This window comes from Podarcis pityusensis, assembly GCF_964106645.2.
Source record: "Podarcis pityusensis genome assembly, chromosome: 6".
NCBI classification, from domain to species: domain Eukaryota; kingdom Metazoa; phylum Chordata; class Lepidosauria; order Squamata; family Lacertidae; genus Podarcis; species Podarcis pityusensis.
The window spans coordinates 20,002,648-20,016,563 of record NC_138030.1 but is presented as its reverse complement, the minus strand read 5'-3'; the positions used below and the strand labels follow the sequence as shown (position 1 = coordinate 20,016,563).

General features: G+C 44.2%; 1 protein-coding gene across 2 annotated transcripts in view; it reads right to left on the bottom strand.

Moving 5' to 3' along the window:
- PREX1 (phosphatidylinositol-3,4,5-trisphosphate dependent Rac exchange factor 1) overlaps positions 1 to 13,916 on the bottom strand; it is a 227,813-nt gene that overhangs the window by 115,638 nt on the left and 98,259 nt on the right. For both annotated transcript variants that reach the window (XM_081010985.1, XM_081010984.1), the window contains exons 3-4: positions 10,065 to 10,187; positions 4,543 to 4,647 (exon numbers count right to left, since the gene is read on the bottom strand). In XM_081010985.1, the coding sequence (XP_080867111.1) occupies positions 4,543 to 4,647; positions 10,065 to 10,187 (228 nt within the window). The remainder of the gene's footprint in view (positions 1 to 4,542; positions 4,648 to 10,064; positions 10,188 to 13,916) is intronic.

Below are 13,916 nucleotides of genomic sequence, written 5' to 3'. Positions count from 1 at the left end.
TCATCCTTATAATGTGTCCCTGGGGTGGATGGGAAGGCAAAGATATCCTATCACATCCAATTAATCCCCTAATCTAAATAAATAAGTGGCCCTTTTAGATTCAGTGATACTCTATTATGAGCATGCATGAATAGGATTACACTGCAAGAAAGCCAAGATTCTGAGCAAACTGGTTGGATTTTTGCTAATTAGTTCAATTTGTCCCTTTGGAAGCTGACAACAATTTTAAAACTCTCATGCTCAATATGCAAAAGTATTGACAGTAACATCCAATGCTAGTCATGTGCAGAGTCGACCCACTGAAATAATTCATTTCAATGGGTCTACTCTTGAGTGTGAGTAACAGTGGCTATCACCCAAGATTCCTGCGAGTGCAAGGCCCCTGAAATGGAGCGTAACAGCATTCACAATTTTTTTCGCTGCTTGCACTCTATTCCATCTGGGTCAAGTTCTTCAGCTCCACCTGCCAAACCAAATTCTCCAGAGAGACACTAAAAGACTTGGTGAGGAAGATGAGGTTCCTGCACTGCTGTCTACTTCAGACAGCTAGCGGTCTAAGTGGAAGATGGAGCACCTGTTGAGTAATAGATTTCTTCTAACTCCTAATTCCCTCTATCACTCAGATCCTCCTCCTCCACTATGTGATCATCCTAGCCTTCCCCTGAAGCTCCACAGAACTTCAGAGTGATGCCAGAAGCCATGCTTCATAAAATTGCACTTTTTGGCAAGTACCATAGTTTTTCAATCATGTGTCCATTTGGAACACAAAACAGGTCGCCAAACCCTCTTTTCCTGCCAGAAGTAGTGTCAGAAGTGACTCAGCAGCACAGACTGAAATGCACCCAGACCAGATGCACATTCCAGAACAGCCTGAACGTCCTCATGGGCGCATGGCAAAGCTTCAGTTCCCAGAGTGGTTTTAACAATGGGGGTGGTGTTCCTCTTGAGAGCACCTAGTCCCCCATCTCTGCCACAGACTTATTCTTACTTAGTAAGTACCTGTCAGGTAACAACTGGTGTTTCTCAGGTCCTGAGCCTGCCAGCTTTTGCCCATCTGGGGTTCTCATGAGATCTCCAGAGCATCATCTGACACAGCTGCCCAGAACTGCTTATGAGTTTTGCACAATGAACATTTTCACTCTTCGAAGATGTTTTCACCAGACACCAATAATTAGATTTCCTCTATAGACACAGAGTCTGGCTTCGATGCACACATTTTTCAGACTGTTTCAGGCTGGCAGTGCTGGCCACTACCTTCCAAAACTCTTGTTCCCATTTTCCAGGGTTCTTGTGTGAATCATAAACCATTCTTGTCCCCCTTGTTGTTTTCTCCAGTCTTGGCCTTTGAATTCAGCACAGAGTTTTCCCACATTTTCCAAGGCAGGTCTCTATTTCAGCCACTGTGAGAGGACCAGGGCCAATTCCACTCACACAAGAAACTCTTTTATTTTCTCATTTGACCTCATTAGATGGGGACATTATTATGCTGGGCAGGATTGGGGAAGGGGGGCAGGGTGAAAAATGGGGGGAGGTTAACATAAGGAAATACCACCCTTCCACATATTCCCTACATACAAGTGTCTTACAAAATCTCATTTTTTGCAGAAACAAAACAGCACCACTGTCTACAAACATTCCTGCCTAGTCAAAAGATGAGGTGACGTTGCTGAAGAGTTTTGTTTTCCGCCAGTCCAATTAGTTGATGCAGAGAACATTCTAGAATAATGTCTGCACTCAAAGTTTCTCTTTCTCTCTCTCTCTCTCTCTCTCTCTCTCTCTCTCTCTCAAAAATTGAACAGAGATGCTTATGTTTGCAAATGGAACAAGAACTTCTCTAGCTACGTGATAGCTTCCAAGGAAGGTTCTCTGAGTCACATTAGCATCAATCTACTACCTTCTTCTTAGGTATGGCTAACTGTCTAAATCAGGAGTAGGCAATCTAAGGCCCAGGGGCCGGATCTGGCCCAATCGCCTTCTAAATCTGGCCCGCGGATGGTCCAGGAGTCAGCATGCTTATACATGAGTAGAATGTGTGCTTTTATTTAAAATGCATCTCTGGGTTATTTGTGGGGCATAGGAATTCATTCATATTTTTTTTCAAAATACAGTCCGGCCCACCACATGTTCTGAGGGACGGTGGACCGGCCCACGCCTGATAAAGGTTGCTGACCCCTGGTCTAGATATTCCAGCAATCTGGAGATACCGTATTTTTCGCTCTATAAGATGCACCCAACCATAAGACACACCTAGTTTTAGAGGGGGAGAACAAGGGGGAAAAAAAAATTCTCTCCCTCTCTGCACAGCGCCCCTTCAGCGAAGTGGCAGGAGAAGCAGAGCCCCTTCCATTTCTTCCCCCCAACTTCCCTGAAGGGGGTCTGCGCAGAGAGGGTAAGCTGCGCAGCACCTCTCCAGCGAAGCAAAGCCAGGAGAGCAAGAGGGGTTGGTGCGCACCGCCCCCTCTTGCTCTCCTGGCTTCAGTGAAAGCAACGGGATCTCCCGCTGCGCTCTGGAGGCTTTGGGCAGCTATCCATGAAGCCAGGAGAGCAAGAGGGGTGCGCACCAACCCCTCTTCTCTCCTGGCTTCAGCGAAAGCAACGGGAAGCCTCCGGAGCGCAGTGGGAGTGCTCCCACTGCGCTCCGGAGGCTTCCCGTTGCTTTCGCTGAAGCCATGGAGCCTGCATTTGCTCCATAAGATGCACACACATTTCCCCTTGCTTTTTTGGAGGGGAAAGGTGCATCTTATAGAGCAAAAAATATGGTGATTGTTGGGGGAATTAGACATGGGGGAAGGGGTTAATTTCTTTCATGGGCACAAATCACCCCATGTATGAGCTAAAGCCAGCAGGTGCAAGGTCAGCTAAGCTAGTTACTATGGCAATGGCCCAGTGCCTTCTATATAAGTGATTAAGGCATGCCAGCACATTAGTCAGTTGGTGAGTCTGTCCATGAGTCGGAGTATGTGTTAAGTCTTGAACCTGCTGGAGCAAGAGAAATACTTCCTACTTGTATATATCTGTATCTGTATCTGCAAAGCCTACAAGCTGTATGTATCAACATCCAGAACTGTATTACTGAAGCCTGGTCTTCTGCAGCAGTAAACGTTTTTGGACCTTAAGCTGTCTCTGTGTGGTGACTGGAACTGGGGCAGACTTCAGCTATGTGGGTATCTCACCTAAGATTCCCAACAATAATGTCATAGTGATTTACTGCAGGGAATTCTCCATCTATGCACAATACTATCACAGACCGCAGACAAGGGCCATGTAGTAGAGACCAGAAGAAGTGACACGTCTTGGCAGATCAAATTAATCAGAAATGGGAAGTATGGCTTTTCAGAAAAGGGAACTGAAAAGAGGGTGGAGAGAAGGGATCAGCCTGTGAAACAAACAGAAGAGGATACCACAAAAGGTGCACACCAAACTTAGTAATAAATTACTGAGGCCCCACACAGTTTAAAGACAACTGAATCAGTTAGTTTGTTTTCATTATTTATCTTCTAACTCTTAAGTAGCATACAAAGGATGCCCAGACCTGGCAAGACTCAAACATGCTTACCTTCAACAAAGCTGCTATATCAAAATGTCTTTGGACCAACAGGAGCTAACCTAATGTCCTTCAGATGCTGTGGTCCACAATTCCCATCATCCTCAGCCACCATTGGTAAGGGATGATGGGAGCTGTAGCACAACAGCATCTGGAGGGCAGTGCATTTGCAACCCATTTTAGATCATAGCCCTTGAACAAGTTTCAACCAATGTATGTTTTCCTCTTGGCTTGAGAGCAGATTGGGAATGAGTTTAAAGAGAACAACTGCTAAAATGGGAAAGAATGAAGAAGCCCCTTCTCTGCTGGTGGTCTTCTGCTACAGACTAGTATTTATGACTATACTTTGCTTTGTGTGTGTTTTTGTGTGGGGCATAGGAACTGCTTTATACAGTCAGATCACTGATCCATCTACATAAAAAAGTAAAGGTAAAGGAGCCTTGGACGGTTGAGTCCAGTCAAAGGCGACTATGAGGTTGCGGCACTCATCTCACTTCAGGCCGAGGGAGCCGGCGTTTGTCCACAGACAGCTTTCAGGGTCATGTGGCCAGGTCATGTTTAGCTTCTGGCACAACTGAATACTGTGACGGAAACTAGAGTGCACAGAAATGCCGTTTACCTTCCCGCCACAGCAGTACCTATTTATCTACTTGCCCTGGTGTGCTTTTGAACTGCTAGGTTGGCAGGAGCTGGGACAGAGCAACGGGAGCTCAACCCATCACGGGGATTCGAACTGCCAACCTTCTGATTGGCAAGCGCAAGAGGCTCAGTGGTTTAGACCACAGCACCATCCATCTAGCTCCGTACTGACTACACTGATTGGAAGCAGCTCTCCAAGGTTTCAGGCAGGGGTCTGTCTCAGCCCTACCTGGATATGCCGGGGATTAAACCTGGGACCTTCTGCATGAAACGCACAGGTTCTTATCAGTAATCATACAGCATTTTTAAACTTTCTATAACTGAGCATCATGTGCCGTTTGGGTACCACCAGTGCTTACCAATAGGAATGCTCTCACAGGTGGGATCTTGTTCAGTTCCATCAAGAGCCTGAGTGCTTTTTCATGGTTGCTGCAATATTCCTCGTATACAAAGAACTTGTCTTTCTGCAAGGTGAGGAAGAAAAAAAGCACACGTAAATGAAAGGCATCCCATTTACCTTTTGCATTTTACTTCAAATTAGTACAAATCAAATTTCCTTTCAAATGTGTACAAATGATGCACACTGGAAATTATGAGATATGAGCAAACAGTTGGAGGTGTCATCTATTGCGTTTTTAAGTTCATGTTGTCCTGCAGGAAGGTTTCTGGACTGCCTTCTTAAATATTACACCTTTCAGTGAAAAACCTCTCTGTGAAGATAGGTATTTTTTAAGACACTGCAATATTAGGGCCATGTGTTACAATAAACCCATTTTGCACATTGTTCCAGGTTGGCTTGTTTCATACAAACCATAGTTAATGTTAGAAACAGTTTGTTGGCATGAATGATACAACAAGCTATGGCTAAATAAAAACAGAAGCAAACGCTTCCGAACACCTCCAACCAGCTGCATGGGGAGGAAAGAGAAGGCATGCATGAGTCTAAGCTGATTCACATTACACTAAACAAATGGACAAAGGACAATCACAGGATGTAAATGAAAAAGGAGGAAAAAGGATGTGTAAGGGGTGGGAAACAAATTCTTTTTATGCAGGCACAACACACACATACATACAAAGTGAGACCCTCATAAATATATGCAAACTCTGTGAGAGATCCAGAGAAACGTAAGTGCATCTTAGTGCATCATACAGCCAAGATCCAAAGATGTTATGTGTACATGGGGGGGGGGGAGGACTACATGATCGGCTGCAGGCACAGCTTTTTTGTTTTTGATATAGCAGTTTCCAGCGCCAAAGAGACATGCCACAACTCAGTATAAAATACGGCTTGCGTCTTTATAGGTAGGAACAAATGAAGAAAAAATGAAGCTGCCTTCTGGGTTCGTTCTCTCTCTCTCTCTCTCTCTCTCTCTCTCTCTCTCACACACACACACACACACACACACAAATGTCTGAGACATAAACAGCTTACAAGCACACACTCCAATTTTCTAGCTGAAATAAATTCTCTCTACATACTAACATCAAAAAGCAACTGCCATCGCTGTTACATGATGTACTTTCCGTGTCACAGTTCAAGTTGGCTACCCCACCCCCGCTGAATGAAGATCAGACATGCTAAGCCCGTTACAAAACACAGTCATCTGCAGATTGGCACAGAAAGTTTTTCAGACAAGCAGTAAAACAGTCTCCATGCCAGAATCAATCAGACATGGAATAACAAACCCTTCCATGGCTGACTGAGATGAGCAAGACAGCTAGCAATCACGCCAGGAGACTTTCAGTAGAAAAATCAAGAGGTCGTCCCAGGTACTGAATATCCATCTAGTTCCTTGTCACCTGGCATTTGCCTTTTATTTGTATGTTTTATTTTATTGCATTTATATTGCGCCTTTCTTCCATCATGGAGCCCAAGGCAGCAGTGTACACATGGTTCCCAGGCAGCCACCCTTCCAGGCACTATGCCGACCCAGACCTGCAAGGTGGTAGTTTCATGTGACTTCAAACCGTACACATCCTAGGACCTAAGTGTGCATATTATTCAAACGCTGCTGAGTATACCTCTATACCACTTTATTACCATATACTACTTGCTTGGAGTTGTATCCCTCTTCTATCAATGGGCCTTAGCTGGAGGTAAAAAGCAATAGTGCCCCAACAGGGGCTGGGTCAGGTTTCCATTTCAATTTCCCACAGTGCCCCAGAATTAAAATGGCTTGAGGAAGAGAACAGTGCTGGTGTCAACAATGGGCCCTGCTAGCATACTGGAGCTTTAGCAGTTGCCAAAGAATGCTGGTGGCTGATCCTGAGTTCAGTTATATTAGTAGTAGTAGTAGTAGTAGTAGTAAGCAAGCTAAAGGTAAAGGGCCCCCTGACCATTAGGTCCAGTCGTGGCGGACTCTGGGGTTGCTGCGCTCATCTCGCTTTATTGGCCGAGGGAGCTGGCGTACAGCTTCCGGGTCATGTGGCCAGCATGACTAAGCTGCTTCTGGCGAACCTGAGCAGCGCACGGAAATGCCGTTTACCTTCCTGCCAGAGCGGTACCTATTTATCTACTTGCACTTTGACGTGCTTTCGAACTGCTAGGTTGGCAGGAGATGGGACCGAACAACAGGAGCTCACCCTGTCATGGGGATTCGAACCGCTGACCTTCTGATCAGCAAGTCCTAGGCTCTCTGGTTTAACCCACAGCACCACCCGCGTCCCATCAGTAGCAATAGTAGTAGTAGTAGTAGTAGTAGTAGTAATAAACCACCCTTTAGCCAAAGATCTCAGGGCAGTTCACAATATAAAAATAAAAGATAGACGCACAAATATATAGCTAAAGAAGAAGCAACAAAACGATACCGCCCCCTCTCACAAGCACATTTAAAAGGCCATCAGCCAAAGACCTGGTTGAAGAGGAGCATTTCCACCTGGTGCCTAAAGATATATAATGAAGGTGCCAGGTGAGCCTCCCTGGGGAGAGTTTATATGGGGAGAGGCAGCCCTTGAGGTATTGCAGTTCTGAGCCGTTAATCCAGGGATGGGTAATTTGCGGCCCTCTAGATGTGGTCCAACAGCTCCCATCATCAATAGTCATGCTGGCTGGGGCCGATGGGAGTTGGAATCCAACATACAAAGGTCCACACAGCTTTCCCATCCCTGGACTAGCGCAACATGGTGTTTCAAGGCAGCCAGATGCCTCCCAGGAACCCATAAAAGGAGTCAACTTCCGCTGCAGTCAGTCCCCATCAGAAGTATGCCATCTCTGAATCTGGACGTTTCATTTTGCCACGGACAAACTGATCTTTCATGAATTTGTCAAATCCCCTTTAAAGGCAGCAGACATCATTGCGCCTTGAGGCAGCAAATTCTGAAAGTAAACTACGTGGCCGCCTGACGTAGTACTTTCTTTTGTCTGTCCCGAAACGACTGCCAATCAATTTCATTAGAAGATCATACATTCCATGAACCGTGAATTCCTTTCCTGTTACCAAATGGAAGGGATCTGCTGTCTACAAAGAACAAGGCAGGATCCAGATAAGCAGCACTGGAGGCCACTAAAAAAGGGATGCTTTTGTTGTCCCTAAAGATTCTGTTTAATATAATCTAATTACACATTTGTTTTTCCCTCTTTATTTATCATTATTTAACATTGTTTCTCCATCCAATCACAACCACCAGGGGAAATAAAAGTATCAGCCACAAAAAGATTAAGGAAAGAAGCTGGAAAGCGGCAGGCTCTCGGGTCTTATCCTTTGCTACACTACACATCTGGAATTGCAGCTGCTTATTCAGTTTCAGGCAAATTTGAGCAGAAGGTTGCAGCAGTATAAAGGCAAAGGATCCTGGTGACCAGATGCAGGAAGCTGTATGGCTTTGGGGCGGGGGGTGACGCAACAGAACAGGACAGTTTTTGTTCTTAAAATACCACTTCATGAAGTATAGGGAGAGACAACAGTTCAACGGCAAGAGGGCTGCTTTTGTATGTATAGAGGCTGAAGGTTTCATTTCTGAGAATAGTAAAAAAAAAAAAGGGGGGGGGGAGTTACCTTGACCAAAGCTATTTACAGAATTGGCAGTTTATTAAGAAGTGTATGCCAGCAGCTTTACTGACGAGTAAGACTGCAATGCCAGCTACGCTTACCTGGGCATAAGCCCCAATGAATTCAGTTGGACTTACTTGCAAGCCTACATCATTAGGATTGCAGCCTAAAATATTGCTGAATAATATTCAACTATAGGTGGAGAGGGACATTCTTGGTAGTGGCACCTGCTCTGTGGAATGCCCTCCCATCAGTTGGAGGTAGTATAATTCTGGATACTAGTGTCTGGAAACCACAGGAGGGAAGAGTGCTCTTGTGCTTGGGTCCTGCTTCCAGGTTTCCCCCAGGCATCTGGGTGGCCACTGGATGCTGGACTAGTGGCCTGATCCAGCAGGACCCTCTTTATGAGCATTATCAAATGCAGGTTCGATCTCAGCCTAGCTAAGGACCCATCCTCAAGGGCAACATCGAGTTCTTCTTATGACTATGAGAACAAGAAGAAGAACCATGACTAGAAAGCTTTGGTCTGGACCAATAGGACTCGTCTTACGTTAACCCCAAATAACTCTTTAGACCAGGGGTGGGCAATACACAGCCTGCAGACGCTGTTAAGACTACAGCTTAATCCCTGATCATTGGCCATGTTAGGTGGGACTGAACCTGCTAAGTCTCGGTCTCAGCACAGTCAAGTCCCAGAACCCCAGACACTTGCCCTATGCACATCTTCCGGGTATACTTATGAGCAGGGCACTGGTTTTTCAAATATCATCCTTCAGCATCACTGAACTCTTTCCATTTGAGAAGAGGTGACACTGGGGTGAAAGGACCCAATGTCGATTTGTCGATTGTGATTGCAGCTCTGTGACTTTGGCTGCATTGTTAGAGGTTAAATTTAGACCATGACATCTCCTGGCAAAACTCAGCTCAATGTATTCAATAATTATATACACGCCAGAGGGTTTTCATCAAGACTTTCCCAGCTGCCCTTCATGCATAAGAGCCACAAGTATGAAAGCTATGCTTTCAAATTACCCAGTGCCTGAAGTGTTTAATTTCCTCTCTGGATGACATTGAGGTTCCTTCGCTGGATGAGGAAATTATCAGTTACATAATTGCAGGTGCTACCCCTGGAAATCTGAACCTGCACTTACCAAGTGTATCATGGTCACTAACCGTAGCTATCTAAAAACAGAATTTTTCTTATTTGGGAAATTCTCCCCCATTGATTTAGGGCCGCTTCACATGTTGCCATATTTCCAAACAGGCTGGAGGAATTACAGGATCACATGTGAGCAGATACAACAATCCTACTTACATGTGGGCAGCTCAATGCAGTGGGAGTCTATGGTGGCCACACAAGCCTGGTGCCTTAAAATGGCCTGCACAATTTATACATCTGTTGCATTATACATGGCCATCAAGGGCATGCAATATTTAATGCAATCTCAATCTTATCAACTGGGTTGTGCTTTATAATTGCTCAGAAAAAGCATCCTGCAGAATGTCTTGAACAATGGGAAATATGCTTGCCAATTTATTTAAGTTTCTGTCTGGCAGGGCTGCTTCTTAATGTGTGATTTTACCAACAGATTTGTTTGAATTTATCGCAAAGTGCTTTGGGGTTAAGAAGCATCTCTGGGATGAAAGACAGTCTGGGGGGAAAGTAGACTAAATCCCCTAGGGCCAGAGAGATCCAATTTTAAAAGAAACTAGAGTTTTCCCTCTTTGGTCATTTGCTTTGAACCCCTGTGAGAGTGGTGTGGGAGGAAGAAGAAGAAGAAGAAGAAGAAGAAGAAGAAGAAGAAGAAGAAGAAGAAGAAGACAACAACATGAGAAAGTACCTTATCAAAATGATACATTTGCAAATAAGCATTTGAGCTCATACTCACAAATTTTAAGAAAACTTCTCCCAGTTCATGCTGAGACTGAGGTTCTGGATGCAAACAATATTCCAGAGCCGTCAGGAAGTCCTTGTGAACATCAAGTATATCTTCTATGTTAGAAAATAAAATCTGCAACATAAAGGAGTATCCATTAATAATAGCTAATGAAAAACATGATAGGGTCTTAAAATATTATTCTGATCCATCCATCCCAAATATTATTCTGATCCATCCATCCCAAACTATCTTTATTATCCGGACTATTTGATGATGATGGTTGAGGCATCACACTAAACTGTACCTATTTAACTTTGAGTTAGCACAAATGCTGAATTGACAAATTATGAATTGTGATTGCTCAGCAAACCACAAACAGAAACCATAGTTTGCAGCAGGTCTAAAAACCATGGTTTGTGATAGCTACGGTTCATTGTTTAGTGTGGCATCTGAACAGAGTCACAGACCTTAAAACTCTTAACTGTCTGGACTCAGGATACTTGAAAAATCACTTGTCCCCATATGCACCTGCCCAGCAGCTGAGATCATACTCAGAAGCCCTTTGTCAGGTGCCCTTGCAAAGCATAGCCTGATATTTAATCTGTTCTCTTATGCTTTATTATGGTTGTTTGCGTGTTTTGTTGTTTCTACGTTGCTGTTTATCTTCCTTGAATGCCATTCACAGCAGAAAAGCAGCACACAAATCTTTTAAACAAATGTATAGGATGTAATTCAATGTCACACTATGACAAACATTTCATTCTGAGCAAGTATTGCAGCTTGCCAGACAGAACTATACCACTCTCCTCCTCCTGTCCGCTATTCTGGAGTTTATCTAGACCTCCTGACCTGATCCCGACACCCACAAAAAGCCACTAAGACATGGAGGAAACGAGACATCAATTTTCAAACTTAAAAGGCAAGCAGAGCTAAGAGCTAGACTTCTTGGTAAAACAAACCATGGTTTTGAGTTTCCACATGTAAAGCTGGCAAACCATGGCTTGGAGCGTTTTTTCTGCTTTTGTTATTTATCCTCACAGCATTCATAAATTCAAAAATGCACCCCCTTCTTCATGCTACAGCGGCTCTGGAGATGAAATTATGGTTGCTAGCCACTGCCTCTCAGTGCAGACATCCCAACAAACTAAAGTTAGCAATAAACCACGGTTTGCAAATCCATTTCATCCCATGATCTGAATCAGGGTTTGCCACCTGATCGCAAACAACCTTTTGTCAATTCAGCTTCCTTAAGCATGGTTTAGCAGGATGCGTGATTTGAGCAACTGTCCTCTCTAATGCTACTGTTTGTAATATCAGCAATCCCCTTCTCAGCATGTACTGGGCCACAGAGCAGAGGTCAGCTATGTTAATGGGTTCTGATGGGCCTTAATTATCTGTCTGGCACGCACTGCCTTCTGTCTTATCCTCAGCTGCTTGCTTCCTGCTGAAGGTGATCCTCAATCCAGCCAGCTGTCTCAAAGCCAGAGATGGCTTTGTGTTTACCAGGGTGGTTTTAATGAGGAGTTAAAACCTGTTCTGATTGCCCTAGGGAAATCTAATTTGTCATCCTTTATGTCATTAGTATTGTAACTGCTGGGCAGCAGAGATCTGCACTAAACATTTTGTTCGCTTGTTTCAGTTTCAGATTATGAAATAACCAAGGCAGAAGACAGAATAAAGTGTTTGGTTGCCTATTTCAAAAGGCTATGTTCTGTCTGGCAAGCGACCACATTTATAGACCTCTGGGAGCAGGAAAAGATCCAACATGTTGAGATGTTCCTCCATCATCAAACCCATTCAGCACTCTCAGTTCTGTCCATGTTAATCATAAGAGCATTAGGGCGCAATAAAAGTCCTACTGGCCAATGATCTACCTAATCAAACATCCTGTGTCAAAGAGTGAACAGTCATATGTAGGTCACAAGCAGGGCACAAGAGTAACAGCCCCACACTATTTCTGCTATTAAGAGATACACTGCCTCTGAACACTGAGGTTCCATTTAGTGATCATGGGTAACACTCACTGATGGACTTATCCCCCAAGAATGTGAGAACTTGTGCGTTTAGAAACTGAACGAGGAGCAGAGAGATGCACTTTCAAATCTCTGCTCAGTTGTGAAGTTCACTGTGTGATCTTGAACCAATAGCCATCTTACAGCCTTAAAGCTACCTTAGAGGACTCTTCTGACAACAAAACGGGGACCTATGTGCAGTGACCTAAAAATGTAGGGTGGAATTCAATGTTGTGCCAAGTGCAGGTACAGACTCATGAAAGTCCTCATGCAGGACTTCCCGCTTTTCTCTCCCTGGTCACCCCCTACACTGCTTTTTAAACCACTTTGAGGGGTGAGGGTTCCATCAAGCACTATAGAAATTTTATGAAATAAAGAAATAAACCTGTCCTGGTTGTTCCCCAAACCCTCCAGAGCAAATTTAGGGGGCACAAGGGGAGGAGAGAGGTGGACAGTCCCTGCTGCCTGAGTGGACCTCGTTCTATGCATGCAACAACTTACTTGAATCTCACCCATAATAAATAAATGGAGAGGGAAAGTATAGTCTCCTTGTAAAGCTATCTAAACTTGATGTTTCAAAAGGATAAACTAGATACAGAATGGCAGATTCAATAGTAAATATGTACACAGTCATTAACAAAGAACTGGAACAAAGAAGTCTGACTTCGACAGTTTTGGAATTGGTTATGAAAACTGGGGAAGCAAATCTTGTGGCCGCAAAGCAGAGCTCACTGAAAATGTCAGCAATGAAAAAAGAAATAGCAATATTTTTCATCAGCCAAAGACCAAGGGGATGGAGCCAAATGTAGTGTTAGATAGGATGAAGAAAGGGGATTGAAAGAAAAACAGCAAGTTTCATAAATCCATTTGATGAGTCTATGGTGCGGGGATACTTAAGGACTACAGCGTACTGGGATTCACTTCGAAGAAGATATTGCAGACCTGGAAAAAAGATATAGAAAAGGGCAACTGGGAGAAGAGAAGTTGCATTTGCCAAAAGGGCCAGCCCAAGACATTTTGCCACCTGAGACGAAAGTCAAGACAACAACACCGTCCCATTCCACATATGGAAATAAATTGGACTGGTAGTTAATTATTATTTCAACACTGGCAAAGGGACAGCATCTTCTTCTTCACCTGAGGTCAACAGGCTAGCTAGGAGTAGAGAGGTATCTAAGAGCCCCCCAGCAGGTGTCACCTGAGGAGGGTGCCTAACAGTAGAGCTGCCCCTCCTTGTGAAACCTTTTGCAATTGAAGTACTGGCCAAAGGAGTGGGGAGAGGGCCTTGATAACCTTGTATGGAATTGCCAAGGTTAGCCTCTTGCTTTAATGACCAAGTAGTGATAAAGACCTTTTGTTTTTACAAGAGCTTCTTAAATCCTCCCTGTGCTTCGGCAAAGGGATAAACCAAAAGCATCACTCTGCACCCACAAAGAGGCTTCAGGCAAAAAATGTATTCAATCAGTAGCAAACAGAAAATGAGCTGATGTAATATGTGATTGCGGTGACAGATATATTTAGCACCTTTGGAGGTGATAAATCATTTGGAATAAAAGCAATGGAAATAATATCCATTAGCATTTTATCATCTGCTGCATCTGCAGACCAGAAATAAAGCTTCACCTGCTGAACCTTTGCTTGTTCTCCAGGCAGCTGAATGAGGCCTGCAAGAAAAATGTTGCCCACCCGACCCAGAACTGACCCTAGAGAAAGAGCCATCAACGGCATGCACGACTCCTCTCTCCAGGAGAGGAAGCAAGCATGAACTTCACTGGCTGCTGAGCAAAACAGCAACATAAGCAAATAGCAGCATCTAGGGTTGAAATCCCAAGAGAGTCTGTGTGTGCCT